A 20,954-nucleotide genomic window follows, 5' to 3' on the forward strand; every position below is an offset into this window, starting at 1 on the left:
TAGTTTGAAAACCACAGACACTTTAGAGTTATAAATCAATAGCAATTGTAACAACTCTTTCCTCCTTTTTATAAGTTTCAAGGTAAAAAGAAAGGCCCAACAATATAAGATCCTTACTGTGTTATTTATGGACCGCCTTTTAGGGAAGCAGATAAAAATGTTGCAGAATAAACATAACTGCTTTGAACTACATTTCTTTAAAAAGAAAAAGAAAAAAACGGGAAAAAATTACAGAGCATTTCATACTCAAATAGTTGTCCATTGTGCTCTGAAATGCTTACACTGAGGAATAAAAAGGTCTAAGGATTCATTTCCTGAACACAGAAGAAAAGAGGCCCAGGAGACTGGGTGGGCATGTGTGCTTGCACTCACCAATCACACACACTCATACATACTCACACATACACACTGACTCATACACACTAACTCACACGCACATGCACATACATACACACACACATACATACAGTCACACCCACTCATACATACACATACTCACACATACACGTGTATACACACTCACACACACACATACACATACTCACACATTACTCACACGAAGGCACACAGGCACCCAGCAGTAGGGGAGGACAGAGGGGCCAGAACCACTCCTCATATTATCAGGTCAGTCAGTGTCTGGAATCTGATGATCTGGATTTTCCCGCCTGTTGGACACTCAGGACCAGGCTGCCCAGCACAAAAGCCCTTTGTGTAGATGATGGATTTCCCCAAGAAAAAACTACTGAACGCTTCCTTGACAGGGCCGTCTTTGTGCAGCATCTGCGTTGAGGTGGGACTAGAGACCCTGAGCTAGGCTTTGCCTGGAATTGCTGACTTTATAATTGTAGATGCACGGTGGCTCTCCCCAGCTTTTTCTTGTCTCTGGAAGTCACTCCTTGCAGTTGATGCCTTTAGACTCCACAACTTGGATTCGCTGCTGATTCACATTTGATCTGTATTTAGTTCAGATTTCACCCACTGATACAGAGCCTGCTTCTAATCCTGAGTCACTCCCCAGCAATTGTCTGGGATGTTTATCATTAGGGAGGTCCATTAACTAAATTCACTGTCATTATACTCACAACAATTAGATTTCCAGAGCCCAAGATACATGCAGAACAGGCTTTTTTTTGTTTGTTTTTTTAATAGCCTCATCAATAATAGGGGTTATTTCTAAGTTTCTGCTAAAATTCTTATTTGTGTACCGTTTAGTGTTCCTTTAGCATCTGGCCAGACTGGAATAACTTAATAGTCACATCCAGTTTCTCAATTCGGTGAAGATGCACCTTTCTAGAATTTGCCACGCAGATTCTACTCTCCTTAAGAAAACCCATTTGAAAGGAACTGTAACCTTAAATATCTGAGCAGGAACATTTGATGCAGTGGAAAGAGCACAGGGTTGGGAGCTTGAAAGACCGGAGTCTCATGTCAGCTTTGCTCCTTAGTGGCTGTGTGACCTCACCCGGCACATAATAGGCACACAGAAAACACTCGTTAATTAACAGATGAATGAGATGTAGGGTTTATAATGAAAGCCAACGGTACTTTTCTTTGCAGAAATTTACTTCGGAAAAATCTTTTCAAAGTGTATCTATCCTGTAAAGAAAGGACTACTCGTACATTTTCAGAGAAATGAAGTTTTGGTATATGAACTCTTGTTTAGGAATACTGCTAATGTTAACACATCTATGCATTGAAGAGTGTGTGTGTACGTGCGCGCACGGGGGCGCTCGCCCTGGGAAGCAAGCATGTGCGATCCTCTAATTTATGTTCACTCCTAATGCTGTTTCATATGTGCAGGAGCTCACAGGCAAACTGCCAGTTGAATACCCCCTGGATCCAGGGGAGGAACCACCCATTGTTCGGAGAAGAATAGGGACTGCCTTCAAACTGGATGAACAGAAAATCTTGCCCAAAGGAGAGGTGCGTCCTTCCTTTCAGTTGCTGGATTATCTCACATTCTCCTTGTTTTTCCCACTTGTCAGTGCTTTCAGGTTTTTTATAAGAAATTCTTCATCTCTACCAAACACCAGAGTTGTTCTTTTCACCACCTCTTGAGTCAGCTGATTAGTCAGTATGTGTTTCCCCTTTGATGGGATTAGTTGGCTTGCGTAAGTAAGCATTTTAATTTCGGTTGAAGTTGTTTGTCTAACCTATGACTACGCCTATCACAAGCAGCTAAGCTCAGGGAGAACATTCCAATAACACTAATACACACTTATCTTTTTAATGGTCACCTAGCCCTTTGTTAAAGGAGTCCTGGTGGCTACTAATGGAAAGGTAAGTGGTTCAAACCCACCCAGCTGCTCCACGGAAGAAAAGACCTGGAGATCTGCTCTGGTGAAGGTCATAGCTTAGGAAACCCTATGGGGCAGTTCTGCTTTGTCACATTGGGACACTATGAGTCAGGATTGACTTGACAGCGCACAACACACACACAGCCCTTTGTTACGCAGACCCAGGTATAAAAAAAAAACAGCCCACTGTCATCGAGTCAATTCCGACTCACAGCGACCCTATAGGACAGAGTAGAACTGCCCCATAGGGTTTCCAAGGCTGTAATCTTTCTTCATGGAGCCGATGGTAGGTTCGAATCACCAATTTTTTGGTTAACAGCTGAGTGCTTTAACCACTGTGCCACCTGTGTGTGTGTGTGTGTGTATAAATACCTATATATAGGTATTTATATATATGTATATGTATATATTTTTCTATATATATGTGTATGTATTTTATTTACTTGGTTGTTGTTATTGAGAATATACACAGCAAAACATACACCAATGCAACAGTTTCTACATGTACAATTCAGTGACATTGATTACATTCTTCCAGTTGTGCAGCCATTCTTACCCTCCTTTTCTGAGTTGTTCTTCCCCCATTAATGTAAACTCACTGCCCCCTAAGGTTCCTCTTTAATCTTTGGAGTTGCTGTTGTTACTTTGATCCCATATAGATAGTTCTTATAAGAGCACAATGCTCAAGCCAGACATTTTTTTACTACTTAAGCTAAACTACTGTTTGTTTTTTCAGTCGTCTAAAAAAAAGAATGAGAAGAAATTGCTGTTCTCAGGTAATAGCTGCAGTAGGGTTAGCATGAGGGTGATTGCAGAGGGGAGACCAGTGCTCTGGGGCCAGTGCGTGTAGTGGGCAACCCAGCCATCAAAGGTCCCCAGGGCACACCAGAATGCTTCATCTAAAATTAAAGCCACACCAGGCAGTTTTTCTCTTCTGTAAAATGAAATTCATGCTCCTTATTTGTTTGGGGTGTCACTAGGATTAAATGAACTAGTATCTGGAAAACATTTAACTCTGCCCTTGTCACCTGCTCGATGCCCCATGGATATTAGCTGCTTCAAGTGGAGATTAAATATTAGAGAGGAGGTGCAGAGTTTTAGTGGATCCAGAATTTATCCGAGTTAGAACCGGAGATGAAGGAGGGTGGGATTTAGGATAGTATTTTTATGATTTATTTGATTATTTTTCAAAGCTGATTGATCATCAAGATTGCCTGAGGAAATCCAGCTCCCCCTGTGGCTGGGCAATTATCTGGCACTACATTTTTCAAAAGCAACCCCATTTTCAGTGAGTAGCCTCCAGCCCACATTGTTCTTCATGCCCTCCCACTGGACCTTCTCACCAGTGACTCCTTCACATGTTTCAGTAAAGGATGACTTTAGTTCCTCAAGAATTCCATTTGCATCACTGTCTTTTTTACCTGCTTTGGCCTGTTATCTTTCCTCGATTAATTAAAAGAAGTACTACAAAATTAGCTGGTATTCTGCAGAGTTTCTCTGGGGAAGGAAGAAATCTTCCTTGGCTCTTATTGCTGCTCCACATTTCTCCTGGAAGTGCACTGTGCTTCCTCGTTTGTACAACAGGCAGCCATCTGGGCAGATGGCGTTCGGCCTTGGATTTGTGGTAGTGTAAGTAAGGGAGTATTTGTCCTAGGCTCCCACAAAACTTTGGGTCAGTGTCTTGGACCATGGCTATCGTAACAGCCCAGGAACAGCTGCTAGGTGGAGTCAAAGCTCACAGAACGGCCTTTGTCCTTGGTGCCTTGTTTGTTTCGAGACCCTGGGCGGGAGTCCATTTTGATATTTTCTCCCTCTGAGAGAACAAATACAGCACTGGAAGGAATTAGAAGGAATTTATTTTCTCCTAAATAGTTCCATTTAACCTTCACCTTTTCTTCTCACTCCTGATCCTCACTGCTTTCAGGCTTAAAGTGCTCAAAAGTAAGTAAAAATCAAGGTAAGAATTTTGTCCTTGATGGTAACATTCAGCCTGGCCAATTGTACCCAGAGGCAAGAATGTTGTATTCAGCTATGAAATGGGAAGATCTGTCCATTCCAACAAACATAGATACCTGCTCCTAATTGCTTAGATCAGTTCTTATAGAACTTTAATGTGAATATGAATCCCCTAGGGCAAGACGCTTAGTCTCTCCTGGCCTCACTTGTCTGTGTTTGGAAAAGCCATTGTTGCATCTGTCATAAGTTTATTAGGTCTGAGGTTAAGGCATCTCCTGCAGGCTCCCTGGTGATACCCATGCTGCTGGCCTCTGAAGTTGGAGGAGCAAGACATTAGCCCACTGCTCAGCATCTTAACCTTAAGTGTTTGACCTGAGGGATTTCACTGGGGAAAAGAGGAAATAGAGCAATGGACAACTTGGCAATTCACCCACAATCCTCACGCTCACCCCTAACCCTACCCCACCCCCCAGCCCCGGCTGGCAGTGTCTATGTACCCTGCAGAGGGAGGAGACAGTTGGTCGGCAGAGAGGCCGGCAGCTAATTTGCTGTCCAGCGTTTCCTCCTCTGGGTCCACCAGGCATTGTTCTGGCAGCTACAGCTTCTTTATATCTGGGACCAAAACTCTCTGAGGGAAAATTCTTCCATCTACTCCACTTGGTCTAAGTAAGACAGAGACAGGGAGGAAGCTTATAAGAAGGAAGGGAGAGGACAAGGCCCTGAAGCACATCCAAGGAGCCCTGGTCACACAATGGTTAATCCCTTGGCTACTAATCAAAAGGTTGGCAGTTTGAACACACCCAACGGCTCCACAGGAGAAAGACCTGACGATCTGCTTCCTTAAAGATTACAGCCTAGAAAACCCTATGGGGCAGTCCTACTCTGTCACATGGGGTCACCATGAGTCGGAATTGACTCGACAGCACACAACAGCAACAGCAAGGGAAAACTGGCTTCACCACTGTCCCTCATGGTGCGCCCAAATCACAGCCCGAGCAGAGCTTTTAGGAATAGGCAGGGGTGAGAAGAACAGCTGGAGCCTGAAGAAAGAGCTTCGAAAGGTACATGGGTGCGTGGGGACATGTCCCAACTAGAGGGGCACCAAATATGTGAGACAGCAGGCATGTAAGAAAGGCAGTGTGCTGTAGGGTAGGGGGATGCAGCAGACCCACAGAAAAGAATGACAGGAAGATAGCTATAAAAATAATGCTGCATCCTAGGCCTGCCATGGAAAGGAAACGACCTCCAAATGGGCTCTGAACTTCAGGAAGGTTTGTCTTCATAAGCTCTGCTGAAGATGGTAGAAATGAAGCCAAGTGATCCCAAAAGATGCAGCTTGAGAGCTTTCTGCTTCTTAATGGTGATGCTAGTGTATGGACCAGCACTTGTCTCCAGAAAGCCATAGGGACCAGGATTCTCAAAAGTGGGTGTGCCTATATTATCAGCCATAAAGGGAAATGAAGTTCTGATGCATGACACGACATGGCATTACGCTGAGTGAAGTAAGTCAGACACAAAGGGACAAACACTGTATGACCCCACTTACATGCAACTATTATCTAGAACAAGCAACAGCACAGAGACAGTTTATTGGAGGTTACCAGGGGCTGAGTGGAGGGTAAACGGGAAGTTATTCCTTAAGGGGTACTTAGTTTCTGTTTGGGGTGATGGAGAGCACTGAGAAATGCATAGTGGTGATGGTTGCACAACATGGAGAATGTAATTAATGTCACTGAAATGTACACTTAAAAATGGTTAAAATGGCAATTTTTTTTTGCTATATATATTTTACCACAACAAATTTTTTTTTAAAAAAGGAAAAATTACAGATTAAAAGAAAAAAAGTAGGTGTGTCCAGGCCACTCAGCTTCAGAGGTCTTAGGGCCACTCTCTTCCCACAGCAGGGCCAGGCAAAGTTGGTGTTAGACACTGGCATTGCTGGTCTCCTGAAGAGTAAGGTACAGGGGCAAGGGGCAGGGAGGGCCGGTGTCTTTCTGCTCAGCATCCTCAGTAAGCCATGGCTTTCCCTCCTACAGGAAGCTGAGCTGGAACGTCTGGAACGAGAGTTTGCCATTCAATCCCAGATTACAGAGGCTGCCCGTCGCCTAGCCAGTGACCCCAACGTCAGCAAAAAACTGAAGAAACAAAGGAAAACCTCTTATCTGAATGCCCTGAAGAAGCTACAGGAGATTGAAAACGCAATCAACGAGAACCGCATCAAGTCTGGGAAGAAACCCACCCAGAGGGCTTCGCTGATCATAGATGGTCAGTGCTAACCCCTCACCCCACTCCCACCCATGCTAGGGACTGAAGGAACCAGGCTCAAGGTCCCGGGAGTGGTTCTAGCCCAGCTTCCTGCAGGACTTAAGCAAGTTACATAACCACCCTGTGCCTTGGTTTTTCTATCCATAAAATGAAGCTAATAAGGCCTGATACCAGATGAGAGCGATAAAGTGTACACAGATCCACGCATGAAAGGAATTATACAAATCAAACTATCATTATCACTATTTACTGCTCCCTGGGAGAAGTGTAGTGATGTGCTAAAGGCTCTTCTCAGCCCTCAGCTTGAGCTGAGCCAAGTTAGCTGCACAAGCCTAGCCTCAAAGGGGAGGGGCCCAGCTCTGACATTTTCAGGGGCCTGACCACCCCTGCCCAAGCCTGGAAGGCAAGGTAGGGTGCTCACACAGGCCCTGCAGGCTAGCACTTCTTCCAACCCTCTGTCCCCTCAGTCTGACTGTTTCCAGGGGCCTCCTATCCCCCCGGTTGGAACTACCTCCATCAAGAGCTGAACCTCGGGAGGACTAGACTGCCCCACTCTGACAGTCTAGAGCCCTCAGCCAGGGTCAGTCAGGGGTTAGGTGTTTGGGTGATTATATTTGGTAAACAGTAGAAGGAAATACTCCAAAATCCATCAACAAGCATAAAGTCCTCCAAACTGTTATATTCCCTTTTTTCTAAGTCAGCAAATTCTTTAAAATACAGATATCAAACATTTGTTCATAGTTTTATGCATGCTTTATGCATGTTTAAGATACTTTTGTGCTAGGAAATTAGGAGCAACCATCTCTCCCTATCTCACCCTGTTCTCAGTCGTGACTGTGTAACTTTATCCCCCCACTTTCTAGTGGAGTTGCATTCAGCCCTGTCCTTGTTTGTCTTCTGGCTGGTTTCATACCTCTCTCTGCCCCCTCAAAGGTGCTTGGGGGTTCCTGGGGGTCCTGAGGAAACATCCCACAGGGCCACCACGGGGATGAACATCTGGCTGGTTTGCCACAGGAGAAGCTGCTTTTCCAGGCCGCTAGGATGGGCTCTCCTGTTAGGACTGCCAACAGAGTCCAATTTTCAGTCATTATCCGTCCAACGGGTGATTCATCCCTTCCAAGCCCACCGCCATTTTTTTTTTTAGTAGCTCAAGAATATACCTTCTCTGTTTTGCTGTCTCATTGAAATAACATTTTCATTACAAGGGCCCACTTGATTTGGAAAAGTCATTAGGGTTCTCCTTGGTTCCTTAGCATGTTTTTTTTTTTTTTAATTTTTTTAATTTCAAGAGCTTAGAATCTGAAGACCTGGGATCTTTTCCTAGCTTTGCCAGGAGAGCAGAACAACCTCAGACTAACCACTCTTCCCTAGGTGTATCTCAGTTTCCCCAGCAGTTAAAGAGGGAGGACTATTTTACTGTCTCCCTCTTGGGCATGTTCTCATAGTTAATTGAATGGTGTCTATAAAAATAAGCTTCTGAAAGACAGAGGCTGTACTTAGCATGCTTGTTGACTGTACTAATGACTTACGAAGTTTATTGAGAAGCCATTTAATGCCATAAAAGCAAAGCAAAGTTCCAACCCTAGTTTCGTATTTGTAAGAATAAATAGCAGTTTACTTCCTTTGGTTTAGTTGGTACATGCCCTGGGTTTGTGCTGGGGCAATAATGTGGTTTAACCAGGACAGGGTAGCGTTTATATTGGATATTCAGCTACTCTGCATTGCAGTATGAAACGAGCACAAGTACAAAATTGCTGAGGCTTTGCAATGGCAGAGGTGGGGAGGATGAGTCCCACCACAGTGACTGTCAAAAGAAATGCCAATGGCAAATATTGTGGTGTGTATATTTTCACTATATAAAAAAGAAAGAAATGCCTAACAGCATTTTTATGGATTATTTCTGCTTAGAAAGAGAAGGAGATGGAGTGGTGGCAAACACCCTATTTTTACAGATAAGGTTTTGCCTATGGAATGTGCTAAACTCATGGACTTTTGCTTTTTGTCTTCTCAGATGGAAATATTGCCAGTGAAGACAGCTCCCTCTCAGATGCCCTTGTTCTTGAGGATGGTAGGTTACCCATGTCCTGCTTGAACACTTGGAGCACAGATTAAACTGTATGTAGTCTGAGGACAATGGTGGTTCAGTGGTAGAATTCTTGTATTCCATGTGGGAGATCTGGGTTCAGATCCAGCCAATGCACCTCCTGTATGGCCACCACCCATCTATCAGTGGAGGCTTGTGACTGGGCAGTGTTTTGTTCCATTGTGCATGGGGTCGCCATGAGTTAGGGCCAACTCAATGGCAGCTAACAACAACAGTCTGGGGACAGTCCTGTGTAAAGGCAAAAGTCAGGTCAAGATGGCAACCCGAATTCTCTGCAAGCTCTCTAATTTCCTGATATTGGCATACTTGGTAGTGGTGGTGTTTATTGGGATTCTGAGGCCGTGAATGGTGCTTCCTTTTTTAGTAACCAAAATCACATTTTTAATTAAACAAAGAATGTAAATACCGTGCATAGTTTTCTTCTGAATAGTCATAATTTCTGGAGTAGAGAGGTAGAAATTGATTTGTATCAGAACATTGATTTGTATTGAAACCCACCCCTGGGGATGATAGCAAGGAACAAGACAAAGCTTGACTACGTATCTGAGACTATATGAAAATGAAAGGGGGAAATGTCCCTGTCAATGCCTGTTCAGGCCTTAAAAACTGTCTTATTATTTCCCATTGCACTTTAAAAACCTAGCAGTTATCAGGATATTTTCTTGGGAAATTCTTAGAACAATAGAACTCCCTTCCCTGCTCGCATATCCGAAGAAAGAAAGAATTCAAAAAACACGGAACTATCTCTAAGAATGTTCCTGTGGATGTTAAACGAGAACTTGGGAGGCAAGGGCACTAATTATATGGAAATATATTAAGTGGCAGTTAATTTTTTTGCCCTTTAGGAAACCTCAGGCTGGCAGTGATAAGTGGCTGTTCAGATGGAAAACATAAAAGGTCTGCCCAAGTCATAGTAATAATGATAATTGCAATAATAATAATCATTGCCACTGAGGTGGGGAGAGCCTGGTGGGTTATTTACGCAGTCGTCTTGGCCCTGCTATTAGAAGTCAGATTGTAATATTTTTATTGTCTGCTTTGTTACCTGGGTGGGGAGGAGGTAGGCTATAGGGGAGCAGAGAGGCTTGTGGACTGGATGGCAGTTTAATGTCCGTGATCGCAGCCATGCTGTTTGCCTCTGTGTACCGCAGTCTCCCCAGGGGAAGGGACAATAACAGTTTAGTGATTCCTTTGTAATGAAAGAGTTGGGGAGCAACATGTAGTGTCATTAGCTAATTTTGATACACCATTTGTGATTACAAAGTGTCTTCCCATGTCCCAGACCCCCCAGACCTCCTAAGAGGTGTTAGTGCTTCACTTTGTACCCTAAACTCACATTGCAGGCTCTCTTTCTAGGGACTCTTCCCTTTACTGAGTTGAGGTGCAGAGGAGAAGGGGAAGTACTGAGTTTGCTAAGGTTTCCAGGTTGGGGGATGGAGAATTAGGCTGTGAAAAGAATGATAGTTGGAAGTGGATTTAGGGTCCAGTGAAAGATGGTTGGGTTTTTTGACATTTGCTTTTGTGTATTTTTCCCCTCAAATTCTCACCTTTTCCTGAATTTTTGCTTCCTTTCTCTTCTCAGTGCCACCTACCCTGGGTTCTCATCACTAGATAGCTTCACTAACCCCCTCCCTAGTCCTCTCCCTGCCTTTCACATGTTTTAACCTGGCCAGATTAATATTTCTAAAACAGTCTTTTCCTCCTGACACATCATGCTTAACAGCTACAAAGTTTTCCCGTGACTTTTGGACCGAATCCTAACTTCTTTAGCCTGGAATTCAAGGTCCTCTGTCAGCTGGTGGTGTTGTTATGAGGTGCCGTGGAGTTAATTTCAATTCACAGTGACCCCATGTGACGGAGTAGAACCGCCCCCATAGGGTTTCCTAGGCTGTAATCTTTACAGAGAACCCCTGGTTGCATAGCGGTTAAGCGTTCATCTGCTAACCGAAAGGTCGGGGGTTCGAACTCACCAACTACTCAGCAGGGGAAAGATGTGGCAGTCTGCTCCCGTAAAGATTACAGCCTTGGCAACCCTCTAGGACAGTTCTACTCTGTCCCATAGGGTTACTCTGAGTCAGAATCAACTCAGTGGCAAAGGGTAATCTTTACAGGAGCACATCGCCAGGTCTTTTCTCCCAAGGAGTGGCTGGGTGGGTTGGAACCACTAACCTTTTAGTTAGCAGCCAAGCGCTTAACGAGTGTGCCACCAGGGCACCTTTTATTAGCTGAGACACCTTGGTTATTACACACACAGAAGTAGGTCTGTTGGCTTGACCACAATTCCTCGCTGTCTCCCTCTGCTCCTCCTCATTGGCCTCTGCCCCAGCTGGGCATCTCGTTGCTGCCCTCACACCCCACTTCACCACCTCCATGCTTTGGCTCGTGCTCCTTCCTACCTCCTCTCTGCCAGTTCACTTCTGATTCCCTCCAGGGCCAGCGTCTTCCACACTCCTTCCTTACCTAACTGACTGTGCTTTGTCCAAAAGCCCTATAGCACATTGATTTGTTAGACTATTAGTCTCCTGAAGACAGGAGTAATCTTTTATTAATATTTCGTATTTGCAACCCATCTTCTTCCCAAAGAATTTAAGGCAGTTTCAGAATTAAAATACCACACAGGAAGATATTAAAAGACAATATAGTTAGTTCTTCTGGCTAACAGAAAGCAGATAGAGTACTGTATTTTATGCAAATAACATGTGCCTTCTACATTTGTTTTCCAACCGTGTCCTCCCCCTGCAAGGTATTTTTGTAAGTGCCACTATGCCAATTTCTTTTTACATGTTGCTGTAAAAACATGTAGATAGCTAGAACCACCAGCAGATAATTACACTCCACAGATATACTGTCACTCATGTTTTCCAACAAATATTTATCAAGCACCAACTGTGTGTCAGCTAGGCACTGAGGATATAGCAGTGAACAAAACAGACAAAAATCCCTGCTTTCATGGAGCTTAAACTCCCCCAAAGCAAATCAGACACTTGATGCCTATTGAAAGAAAACTTGCAATATAGCAGTACCTACAGTTTGCTGTTTGGTATAAAGCAATCCTTTGTTTATGGTGTTTAATAAAATTCAGACTTCACTCCATTTGTGTCTAATCAACAGAGATATCTCTCTTCCCATTTAATTCTACTTGGAGTTTAGGTTTAGTTTGTTCTGGTTTGGCTTGACTTGTCCTCACTTGCCTTGGCATCTAGGGAGAGAGTCATGAGGCTCCTCAAAAGAGTGAATTTGCCTGATCTAGGGTCAGGGTGGGGGTCTGTCTCTGGTCTGGTGGGAAGGCTGGCCCTTGCTCAGTTCCTCTTCATCTTTTTGTCTTTGTGCAGAAGACTCTCAGGTTACCAGCACAATATCCCCCTTACAGTCTCCTCACAAAGGACTCCCTCCTCGGCCACCATCGCACAACAGGCCCCCTCCTCCCCAGTCCCTGGAGGGACTTAGGCAGATGCACTATCACCGGAACGACTACGACAAGTCACCCATAAAGCCCAAAATGTGGAGTGAGTCCTCTTTGGATGAGCCTTATGAGAAGGTCAAGAAACGTTCCTCCCACAGTCATTCCAGGTGAGCAGGGGCTGGCTCCAGAAAGCCAAATGAGGTCACTGTTGACGCTCTGAAAGAATCAAATGGCTGTCCCAAGTAGCACCCAGAAATTACAAAATCCACATCAACCTATTCCCTCCTTCCTGGTTTGCCTTACAACAGCACTGTATCCACAGCACCCTCTGCTGTTGGCCCTGTTGAGGTGCAGATATATCATTCAGTCTGGGTTTTGGCTCACAGCGTGTTGGCAGATGGCTTTAACGTTGTTAAATTCCACCAGAATTAATTAGGAAATCTTAGGCAGCACGATTCCAGAATGGCAAGTGAGCGTCCACACATGTGAATCCCAGAGTGGTTTGGAACGCTAAACCATCGTTCAGCAGAATTCCAGAGCCAAATGGCTGTAATCTTAGCTGTGCATTATCAGCTCATTACTGGCCTAATACTTTAGAGGGGTTTTTTGAAGGCAAAATGAAATTCTTGGTTGGCATTTTTGCTTCATTTCTCTGTTTTTATCCTTTCTTTTAATTACACCCCATAAAGCTCCAAGTGTGACTATCTGGACAGGTAAATGTTTGTCTCTTGGAAAACAAAAACTGGTTGAGGGCAGGGGTTTCCCAAAACAGTCACCCTGTGCCTGATACAGATAAGTATAATGAGAGTCTCTATCCTGTATTGGCTTGGGAGGTCAGGGACAAAGACCCTCACCAGCTACTGGGACAAAGTCTGAGAACCCAGAGTAGAGAGATGAGGGGAGGAGTCCTAGATAAGTTTTCCAGACACCAAGATTTATGTCCCATGGCTAGTCAGCTGCTTGAGAAAAGGTGCCGTTTTGTCTGGAAATGACCAGCATGGCTTCCTTTGGTTTGCAGTAGCCACAAGCGTTTCCCCAGCACAGGAAGCTGTGCCGAAGCAGGAGGGGGAAGCAGCTCCTTACAGAACAGCCCCATCCGAGTCCTCCCTCACTGGAACTCCCAGTCCAGCATGCCGTCCACACCAGACCTCCGGGTCCGGAGTCCCCACTATGTTCATTCCACTAGGTGAGTCTGCAGGCCTTTGGGCGTCTCCCTCCACTGTACCAGACCTTCCTTTGTAAAACTAGGCATTGCTGGCTACAAACTGGCCCAAAGAACTAGTGAACAAAAGTCAGGGATGAACAGGTGAGGTAATGCCACCTTAAAATGAGGCAGAATAAAAGACTGAGCTGACAGCAAGAAGCCCACTTAGCCAAGAGACCCGTTATATTCCACTGTCCACATGCACTTGGCAAGAAGTCTGCCAGGGAATCCACAGGTGCCTGGAGACAGACAGCGTGGAAGAAGCTTTCCCACTCAAAGTGGAGGCACAGAAGGCTAGCCAGGTTAGCAAAGCAAGAGCTCTGGACCAGAACCACCTCTAACCCATTACCGTCGAGTAGATTCCAACTCATAGAAACCCTATAGGACAGAGTAGAACTGCCCCATAGAGTTTCCAGGGAGCAGCTGGTGAATTCGAACTGCTGACCTTTTGGTAAGCCAGGCTCTTAACCACTGTGCCACTAGGGCTCCAGAACCACCAGTGCTGAGGCCTAAATTTATACCGGACTTCCTTTAAATGGCTCAGGATGTAAATTTATTAAAGAGCAAAAGAAATAGCAAACATTAGGCTTCAGTGACTCACACCTTTAATTTTCTGAAAAAGAAGTAAAACCAAGGTCATTCCATTTTATCAAAAACTGATTCCACAGGGGCCATACCTCAAAGGACAGGTGGTATGATCTTCCTGAAGTCACAGGACATTTTTTATTGGATAAGATTGAGCTCTCCAGGGAAATTTTCCCTTTAATTAATTAATTCATTCACCAAACACATATTTATCAAGTGCTTCTGTACACCAGGTCCTCTTCTAGGTGCTGGGGATAAAGCAGTGAACAAAACAAACCACACCCCTGCTCTCATCAGACTTAGATTTTAGTGGAGAATCAGCATAAAAAAGGAGTCTCTTGGTAGCACAAAGGTTAAATGCTTGACTACCAGCTGAAAGGTTGGTGGTTCAAACTCATACAGAGGCACCTCAGAAGACAGGCCTGGCAATCTGCTTCTGAAAGGTCACAGCCTGGTAAACCCTATGGAGTAGTTCTGTCCTGCGCACATGGGTCGGCATGAGTTGGGATCGACTTGACGGCAACTAACACCACCACCACCATAAAGAAGTAAGCAAAGAAATAAATGTCAAGTGGTGATAAATGATAAGGAAAATTAACAGGATAAGGTGCTAGAGCGTGAAGGGAAAGAGAATCTTTTAAATAGAAGCATCAGAGAAGGCCTGTCTTAGAAGGTGAAATTTGAGCAGAGAACTAAATGGGTCAATGTAGCAAGCTCAGTGGCTATCTGGGGGAAGGGCCGTCCACTGTCAGGGAATAGCAAGGACAAAGACCCCAGAGGCGCACATACACTTGGCATGTTTCGAGGAGGCCAGTGTGGCTGGATGAGTGATTGAGGAGGGGAGAGTGGTAGCGGATAGGACCAGAGAGGAACCTTAGGGCTAGATGACAGAGGGCCACTTGGTAAGGACTTCAACAGCCTGTTTTCTTTTTCCTAAGTCCGATTATTGGAGGGTCTGCTTTGCTCTCTGTGCCCTCCCTGCCCCTACCTCTCCCCTCCAAACCCCCAGACCAACCCATGCCGTCTCCCCACAGGTCGGTGGATATCAGCCCCACGCGACTGCACAGTCTCGCACTGCACTTTAGGCACCGGAGCTCCAGCTTGGAGTCCCAAGGCAAGCTCCTGGGCTCCGAGAACGACACGGGGAGCCCCGACTTCTACACCCCAAGGACTCGTAGCAGCAACGGCTCAGACCCCATGGATGACTGTTCCTCTTGCACCAGCCACTCCAGCTCGGAGCACTACTACCCCGCCCAGATGAACCCCAACTACTCCACGCTGGCCGAGGACTCGCCATCCAAGGCCCGTGAGCGGCAGCGGCAGCGGCACAAGTCGGCGGGCAACCTGGTGTCGTCGAACTCGGGGAGTATGCCCAACCTGGCGGCGCGCAACAGCGCGGGCCCGCATGGCGTCTACCTGCACAGCCAGAGCCAGCCGAGCTCACAGTACCGCATCAAGGAGTACCCGCTGTACATCGAGGGCAGCGCCACGCCCGTGGTGGTGCGCAGCCTGGAGAACGACCAGGAGGGCCACTACAGCGTGAAGGCGCAATTCAAGACCTCCAACTCGTACACGGCGGGCGGCATGTTCAAGGAGAGCTGGCACGGTGACGAGGGCGACGCGTTGCGGCTGACGCCTTCACGCTCGCAGATCATCCGGACTCCGTCGCTGGGCCGCGAGGGCGCCCACGACAAGGGGCGGGCCGCCGTCTCCGACGAGCTGCGGCAGTGGTACCAGCGCTCCACGGCCTCGCACAAGGAGCACAGCCGCCTGTCGCACACCAGCTCCACCTCTTCGGACAGCGGCTCCCAGTACAGCACCTCCTCCCAGAGCACCTTCGTGGCGCACAGCAGGGTAACCAGGATGCCCCAGATGTGCAAGGCCACGTCAGGTGAGGCGCGTGCAGGGAAGGGGGGGGGCTCCAGCCGGAGGAACCATGAGTATGTGGTCTGCCAGGGTGTGAACTGCTCGGTCGTTTCAGAGGCTTCTTGGAAGTTTCCTTAGACAATGCAGTGAGGAAAGAGATCATTAACTGTAGGAACCTTCCTGTCAGATGTGTGAGAGTTGAAGTCTTGGGCCTCTCCTTTTCCCCCTCCCATTCTAACCCTGGTTTTGTAAAATAATAAAGAGCTCAAGTTGATTGGGGAGGGGGAGCGGGAGGGAGGTGGGCGGTGCATCTGACCCTCTAGAGGGGCTGGGCCAGCTCTCGCACTTGCCCTTCCTTAGCAGAGGCGCAACCAGACTTGCAGACTCTTTTCCTTGTAAAGACAGAAATCTAAGGAAGTTAGGAGAAGCTGTGGCTCACAGTTTATCCACTCTAAGGTGCACCTTTATCCTGATGAAGAGTGCGATTGATGCTAGCAGGTTAGCGACCCAAGTGTGTACCCTTGCAAGGGAAAGCTGGTGGTGGTGGTGGGGGAGTGTTGGCTTGAGTCTTGAAGCCTTGCTATTCCACACCCACCGTGGGGCAGAATGGCTGCGGAATGAAGTGCCCAAGCTCTGCCTTTGACTTCACCAGTAATTTAACAGATAACTGGACTGTGCCCTGCTCTTCCCATTTCAATAATGGTATGGTATAACCACCAAGACATTTTTGTAAAGTGCTCTCAATACCCTGATTAAAAAAAATTTGTTGCTGTCGAGTCAATTCCGACTCATAGTGACCTTGTAGGACAGAGTAGAACTTCCCCATAGGGTTTCCAAGGAGTGGCTGGTGGATTCAAACTGCCAACCTTTTGGTTTGCAGCTGTAGCTCTTAAACACTGCACCACCAGGGATCCAATACCCTGATATTACCTGTTAAAATTTGATTATGAAACTTATATTCTTGTACTCAAGAGCACTGAGCAAGTAAAAAAAATGGAGGAAAACATCCTTTTCCTGTAGAAGTTACATTCCCTTTCCTCTCCAAGAAATGATGATAATGGTATATTGAGCAAGTACCATGTGCCAGCACTGTTCTCAGCACTAGCATATATTAACTCATTTACACACTCACATCACTAATAAAGAGAGAGGGAGACTGGTAAAGTGATAAGGAATTCTGCATCATACTGATGTAGAAAAGGAAAGTGAAGGAGGATTTTGAGACATAATGGAAGTGATAACAAGTGTACAAATAAAATGAGTCAGAGCAAATGGAAGGATTTTGACTTGTAACTGAAAAGAGGGTTGTTTAAGTGAGGGTAAAGCTCAGAAAGGGGAATGATCTTAAAGAAAGACAATGGGGTAGCTGAATTTGGGGTGCCAGGCCTCACAGCCTTCTGCCTGGCAACCTTACTGACTTGTTTATTATGGCTCATTGACCAAGTAACAAGTTTCAAGGACCAGAGTGAAAATGATTTAGGCAATCATGAATATACCATGGACTTGAAGAAGGTCCTAGAACCTTCTCCATATCCCTTCTTCACCTGTAAAACATACCCAATAAAATTTGCCATGGACTTCCCAGAAAGATTTTGAGAATGAATGGAAGAATATAGTATATGTACCATTAAAAAGTATAATACTCGGAGACCCATTAGAAGAATCACCAAAAACCCAAACCCACTGCTGTTGGGTCGATTCCGACTCATACCCACCTTGTAGGACAGACTAGAACTGCCCCATAGGGTTTCCAAGTCTGTAAATCTTTATGGAAGCAACTGCCACATCTTTCTCCTGCAGAGGGGCTGGTGAGTTCAAACTGCTAACCTTTTAGTTAGCAGCTGAGCGCCTTTAACCACTGTACCACCAGGGCTCCTATTATAAGAACCAGGGGTTTGTAAATATGAGAAACAGGAGTGTTTATGTTCTATCAAAATGACAGTACTTACCTAATAAATTTGGTTTGGAGCCCTGCTGGCGCAGTGATTAAGAGCTCAGCTGCTAACCAAAAGGTCTACAGTTTGAATCCACCAGTCGCTCCTTGGAAACCCTATGGGGCAGTTCTTCTCTGTCCTATACGGTCACTGTGAGTCGGAATCAACTCATTGGCAACGAGTTTGGGGTTTTTTAAAATAAATTTGCTTTACTTAAAGGGATTAGGTAAATCTTTGAAAACATTTTAGACTAAAAAGTTTTAAGCTGTATCTGAGGTTTACTAATGAAAAAGATTCCCTTCTCCAAGAAAGCAAAGGACGCATTTAAGTAGGATTTATGGCTACAAAATTTTTTCAACTACTATGCCGCCCACATCAATACACTTCTACTAGTCAGATTTGGGTGTTGCTTTTAAAAGCCCTGCCCCTTTCGAAGTATACTGAAGCAGCCAATTATAAGCCTGAAACAGCAGAGAGAGCAAGCTCTGAGAACCTTTCTGAAGGTCCTCTATTCATAATGAAGAGCATGATTTTAACACACTTGGACCACATCTGAAAATGCCAAGTCCAGAGAAATAGGTCCTTCCTGCATTACCCCTGTCCAGGCTTCCCTTAAAGACTGCGGTGGCTTCAGATGGCTGCTTTGCAGTCCTGATGATCCCTGTGGCAACTTCCCCACGGAAAAAGGGGGTACCTAGGATCCCAGATCAGCTAGACACAGAATCAGCTGCATGGTTTTGAGGAGAAAATGTAATTGGTGGGATTGGGGGTGGGGGCACTATCCCATTGTGACCTTGCCATGGGGTCATATCCAGCATCCCTAGAAACGGAGACTCTTGGCGCCTGGGTTCATATAGTCCAATGAGTTGTAAGTGCCTTTACCTGATCCCATTCTTCTCTCTGCCTTTCCTGCACCCCCTACAGCTGCCTTACCTCAAAGCCAGAGAAGCTCAACACCGTCGAGTGAAATTGGAGCCACCCCCCCGAGCAGTCCCCACCACATCCTAAGCTGGCAGACTGGGTGAGTTTTGTTTTCAGATCTTTATTCCTCCTCTTCCAGGTTCTAGACCGATCATCAATATTCCTTGTCAGTTAGGAAGAGGGTAGGAATGTATAAGATTCTAGTGACATAGGATTTATCAGCAAAGAATGAGTGTTCTTCATCACTGGGGGAAAAAAAGGAAAGACTGGGTACATATAACTTCTTCCTTTCAAAAGAAGCACCGTAAATTGCTGTTATCACCCATGCCTCTCATCGCCACCCCTTTATACCAGGTGAATTATATTTCCTCTTTTAAGTAGGTGGTGGCTTCTAGAACTGTGTTTCTTTGATCAGAATTTTGGACAATATTGTCCCCCATTAGATTGTGACTTCTCAGTATTTGATTTGAGTACTGACCGTACCCAGGCAGACTTTAAAATGCCAGGCAAGAATGAGAGAGGGGAGAAGGAAAACTCATATTTATTATGCACCTCCCTGTGCTGGCCCCTGGGCCAGTTGTTTTGCATGCTTCTCAGTGCAGCCAATATCTGTCTTAGTATCAGGATATGTCTTATGAAAAAGCAGGAGGTTCAGACCCCATCCCTGCCCTTGACAGACATTTGTTCTCAATCAGCAAACAAAAGGGATCAACTACTTGAGTTTCTGTTTGGGGTGATGAAAAACTCTTGGAAGTGGATAGTGTTGTGATGGTAGCACAACATGGTGACTATAACTAATGTCACTGAATTGTACACTTAAAAATGGATAAAATGGCAAAAATTTTGGTATATATATTTTACCACAATAATCTTTTTTTTTTTTTGAAGGAATCAAGTACCTTGAGACCTTTGAATAGAAGCCACCCATGAAAAATAATAAAACCAAAACTGGGCTCCTTTTATAGCTTTAAATGTAGACATGGGGCATTATAATCTAGTGAACATTTAGAATATTATGCTCTAGGGAAGAATCAGGTGGACACACCTAACCTGCTTTCCTCTGCTCTGTTGGCTCTAAGACATTGCCTCTAACCAAAAACCAAACCAGGTGCTGTCGAGTCGATTCCAACTCATCACGACCCTATAGGACAGAGTAGAACTGCTCCATAGGGTTTCCAAGGAGTGGCTGGTGGATTCGAACTGCCGACATTTTGGTTAGCCAAGCTCTTAACCACTGCACCACCAGGGCTCCACTGCCTCTAAAGTGGATGTTCAATTCTATTAATACTTATTGGTTTAAGAAGTAAGAGGTCCCTTTACCCAGCCATTTTACGACAGTTTCTAGTTTGCTGGGGATGTCTGGAAAAAGTTGACGTTTGTCTGTGAGTTGAACCATCAGAAAACAACAGGGTGCCAGAATGGACTCCACTGCCTGATTTCAGGCTCCTGGGCTTTGCCAACATTTTTCGTTCCTGCGTGTTTATCTGTAGTGACTTTAAACCAGGCTTAATGGAGCCTTAGTGTTCAATGGAAGAGAAGGGAAACTAACGTTTATTGAGTGCGTGCTGGGTACTCAAAGGCTGGGGAGCTTCTTCTAACATACATTAGGTCATATAATCCTCTCAGCGACCGTGCAAGGAAAATATCCATATCTTTTAGTTTTAGAGATGATTCTCAGAGAAAATAAGGGCCTTGCCCAAAGCCACACAGCTAGTAAAGATGGAGCTGGAACTTCAACCCCGCTGTGTGGGGCTCCAAAGCCCTGCCTTTTTCACTACACTGGTGGTTCCCAGACCTTCAGCATCAGCATCACCTGGGATCTTGTTAAACCTCTCCAGTTGTTGTTGACTCCAGCTCAGGTGACTCCATGTGTGTCCAGGGGAGAACTGTGCTCCATAAGGTTTCTAATGGCTGATTTTTCAGAAGTAGATCACCAGGTCTTTCTTTCCAAGGTGCCTCTGAGCAGCTGAGCAAGTTAACCATTTGCACCACCCAAGGACTCTGGGATCTTGTTAGAAATGCATATTCTCTGGTCCATTCATGACCTACTGAATTAGAAACTCTGGGTGTGGGGCCAAGCAATACGTGTTTTAACAAGCCGTCCAGGTGGATCTTATGTATGCCTAAGTTTGACAACCGCTAGACTTTCCCATGTTGCCTGTTATGGATTGAACTGTGTCCCTAGAAAATGTGTATCAGCTTGGCTAGGCCATGATTCCAGTACTGTGGTTGTCCACCATTTTGTGATCTGATGTGTTCTATTTTTTGAGAGTTTTTATCATGAATGGGTGTTGGACTTTGTCGAATGCCTTTTCTGCATCGATTGATAAGATCATGTGGTTCTTGTCTTTTGTTTTATTTATGTGATGGATTACGTTGATTGTTTTTCTAATGTTGAACCATCCCTGCATACCTGGTA

At 45.4% G+C, this 20,954-nt stretch overlaps 1 protein-coding gene across 1 annotated transcript in view; it reads left to right on the forward strand.

Moving 5' to 3' along the window:
• The window catches only part of FRMD4A (FERM domain containing 4A), a 63,048-nt gene that overhangs the window by 32,004 nt on the left and 10,090 nt on the right, over window positions 1–20,954 (forward strand). Inside the window, exons 5-11 of the mRNA XM_023734342.1 lie at window positions 1,801–1,923; window positions 6,290–6,518; window positions 8,530–8,586; window positions 11,955–12,192; window positions 13,044–13,211; window positions 14,849–15,705; window positions 18,539–18,635. Coding sequence (XP_023590110.1) covers window positions 1,801–1,923; window positions 6,290–6,518; window positions 8,530–8,586; window positions 11,955–12,192; window positions 13,044–13,211; window positions 14,849–15,705; window positions 18,539–18,635 — 1,769 coding nt within the window. The remainder of the gene's footprint in view (window positions 1–1,800; window positions 1,924–6,289; window positions 6,519–8,529; window positions 8,587–11,954; window positions 12,193–13,043; window positions 13,212–14,848; window positions 15,706–18,538; window positions 18,636–20,954) is intronic.

This window comes from Trichechus manatus, unplaced genomic scaffold (assembly GCF_000243295.1).
Source record: "Trichechus manatus latirostris isolate Lorelei unplaced genomic scaffold, TriManLat1.0 scaffold00067, whole genome shotgun sequence".
In the NCBI taxonomy this organism is placed as follows: domain Eukaryota; kingdom Metazoa; phylum Chordata; class Mammalia; order Sirenia; family Trichechidae; genus Trichechus; species Trichechus manatus.